The sequence below is a fragment of the Theobroma umbraticum genome, unplaced genomic scaffold (genome assembly GCF_002168275.2).
Source record: "Theobroma umbraticum cultivar Fairchild unplaced genomic scaffold, ASM216827v3 scaffold_51.0, whole genome shotgun sequence".
NCBI lineage: Eukaryota > Viridiplantae > Streptophyta > Magnoliopsida > Malvales > Malvaceae > Theobroma > Theobroma umbraticum.
This window is the reverse complement of record NW_018397260.1, coordinates 4375697-4378770: the sequence shown is the minus strand read 5'-3', so window position 1 is coordinate 4378770 and position 3074 is coordinate 4375697. Positions and strand designations below refer to the sequence as shown.

The window sequence follows — 3074 nt, the reverse complement described above, 5'->3', positions numbered from 1 at the left end:
TGGGTATTTGGGTACGGCTCTCTTATTTGGAAAGCCGGGTTTAACTATGATGATCGTCTTGTTGGCTTCATCAAAGATTATCGCCGAGTCTTCTACCAAGGTCCTTCCTTACCCCCTCGTTTATTTTGGCATGTACCTTTTACAAAACTCTTTTATAAGGAATGATTGGTGGGTTTTGGTTAAAACAGGGAGCACTGACCACAGAGGGACGCCTGAGTATCCAGGCAGGACTGTCACACTGGAGCCTGCTGATGGGGAAGTCTGCGTAAGTAATTTTTGCCAATCCCTATCATTTATCTTTTGATTTTTTTTCCCACAGTTGCTTGAGGACTATAATATGTATTACTGATCACTCATTTATAAGAACAATAAGTCATTGGTATTTAATTTATTATATGATTTTTTCTTACTGGAACAGAAGATTGTATGCAGCATCAGAGTAATTTTTAATTCAAAGCTTTATCCTCAAAGGGGCTTCCTCAAGCCATAGAAAAAAAGAAAAAACATATTGAAGAAAGAAAAAGAGAGATAGAAAGAGGCCCGTGTGCAACGCACGGGCCATAGTCTAGTGAGGTTAATTTGGAGCAATTCAATGAGGATACTGTATGCTATGCCAATGTGGGATGCTTATCTCTGCTCAGAATTTCATTTGGCAAAGACACTCTGTTAATGAACTGAAAAACTGTTGAGATTTTTACTTATTGAAAAGGTAAACATAGTATATATTTGTGGATTTCAATGAGAACTATTTAAATGATGTTTTCTGTGTAAGTTCTTTTGGATGGATAAGAAACGTCAATATTTATTTTGTTTCCTTATTCATGCCAAGTTATGGAATGAGCCAATATGTGAACTAAATAGTTCTTCAATCTTGTGAGGTTATAGTGGGGAGCTGCGTACAAGATATCCAAGAAAGAAGATAAAGAAAATGCGATAATGGTATGGTCTTGATAGTGAATTTCATCAAATGTATTCATATGATATATTGTTTTCTCCAAATTTTAATCCATTACTGGCCCATCAATCGTTCAATAATCAAAATGTTGTTAAATGTTCATGTAGCATCTGGAGTTGCCCCTTCCCATAACATGGAAAAAGTTAACGTTTTCATTTTCTTATGATTGCCAAATATATCTTATTTCTGTGCCTAAAATCATTTTTAAGGATAGCCATTGGTTCCATCTGTATTGTCAGATTGGTTGGGGGACTTTGGGTCACTAGTTCACTCGGTTGATTCAGAAGGGAAATGATCTCAACCTTTTGTCGCCACTGACCACAAAATAACCATGATATTGCATTGTTTGAATAGGTTGTTAAATAGAATAGGAGTTCAGTGTCGGATGATTGAATATTAATAAACAGGTTGGTATTGAAGATAATTATGGCCATATTCATTCCCATTTCTGAATAGCCCAGATCCTAGATATATCAATGATCCAAAGCTTCACATTTTGTTTGTACCTTCACGTTTAGTGTCATTCCTGTAGTAGTTTAATTTTATTTTATTGACGTTTTTTTTACTTCATTGGGAAGTTGAAAATGACTAGATCTAGAGATTCCCAAATAGGTCAACCTATCAATTTGCTGGTGAATCCATGGGCAAGGCAGGAGATGACCCTGTGAACTGAGATATCTTTGTAGGCAGAGTATAGGAAAGAAGAAGCAATTTGCTAGTAATGTCGGCAGAGTGTGAGCACCCTAAACTGTGAAAATAGGACTCTCAATAGATAAATGCTATGCTGCTAAACTTTAACTGATAAAACATATATAGTTAATCAGCATTACTTAGTTTATTTAGCTACAATCATTTCTCCCCTTCTCCTATTAGCATCTTTGCAGTAAAAAATAAATAAATCTCCTTTGGGTTTCACCATCTCAATCTGCTTTCATTCGAAAATGCTATGTTGTCTTTCTTATTTCCTACAATTTCTTACTCTCTGTGTGCTGATTGTTGTTATTATAAGCTTCTTAAATGCTATGATGCACTCAACTGTCTCTTTTCTTTTCATTTAATTCTGCCTTTTGTTTGAGTTAGCTTGCCTGTGACTTTACTTACTAGCCTAATATCTTTCATCAGTTTGTGATCCTTATTTCATTCTTCCTTTTATTTTTTAATGATCTGCAGCATTTAGAAGTGAGGGAGAAGCAGTATGACAAGAAAGCTTATCTTGATTTCTTCACTGTGAGTTTTGAATGTTGATATACGTGTTAAGTTAAAGAAACACTATTGTAATGTAGCTTTTTCATTCATGTATTCCTACTCAAATTTGTTTCAGGATCCCACAGCTACAACTCCAGCCATTTCTGGGGTAATGGTGTAAGTATTGCTTTATCAATGGTATTTCCTTCTTACATTATTATTTAAGATAACCAGACCTACATCGACACCAAACTTTCAGGTACATAGCATCTCCAGACAAGAAGCTTAATAAGAACTATTTGGGGCCTGCTTCTTTTGAAGAGATTGCCAAGTATGTTAATTCTATCTATGGATTATAGTTTGAGTGCCTATTTGGCTTGGTTTTTTTTTGTAATTTATCCACTTCTTAAAAGCAGAAACTAGGCCAATCAGTGATTTTAATAAGCTCTTTAAAAAAAAAAACAGTTTTTTTTTAAAAAAAAAAAAACTTCAGGAAAAGTTGAAGAGCTTTCTCTTCTTTTTTTTTTTAAAAACAAGCTTACTTTTCAAAAGAATTTTTCTTTTTGTTTTAAAAACATCCTCATCTATTAAAAATAATTCTAACATTATCCGTTTTCATTTTTATACGATCTATTATTAATTATAAATTTTATGTTATATAAAAGTATTTTTATATTTTTAAAAATTTATTTTAAATAAATAAAAGGATAAATTTAACTTTTTACCATTGTGAATAATGAAATTTGTGATTAATAGAAAGTTATTTATTAAATACCCTTTTATAATAATTTTAACCAAAATTAGAATTTACATAAATTATTTTGTCAAACAGTTTATCTATAAAAAAGAGCTTATATAAGTAAATTTGACAAACAGATTTAGGTTAATTTTAAAAGTTATTATTTTTCGTAAGAGCTTCATAATAATTTTTAAA

The 3074-nt window shown here is 32.1% G+C and overlaps 1 protein-coding gene across 1 annotated transcript; it reads left to right on the top strand.

The window, feature by feature from the left end:
- Positions 1-6: 6 nt before the first annotated feature.
- LOC110416121 (ChaC-like family protein) lies at positions 7-2514 on the top strand (the record flags this gene model as incomplete). The annotated part of the gene is made up of 6 exons (XM_021427969.1): positions 7-100; positions 189-265; positions 886-939; positions 2126-2182; positions 2277-2317; positions 2400-2514. Coding segments are annotated over 6 exons (423 nt in total), but the record flags the coding sequence as incomplete, so codon positions are not given.
- Positions 2515-3074: the final 560 nt, after the last annotated feature.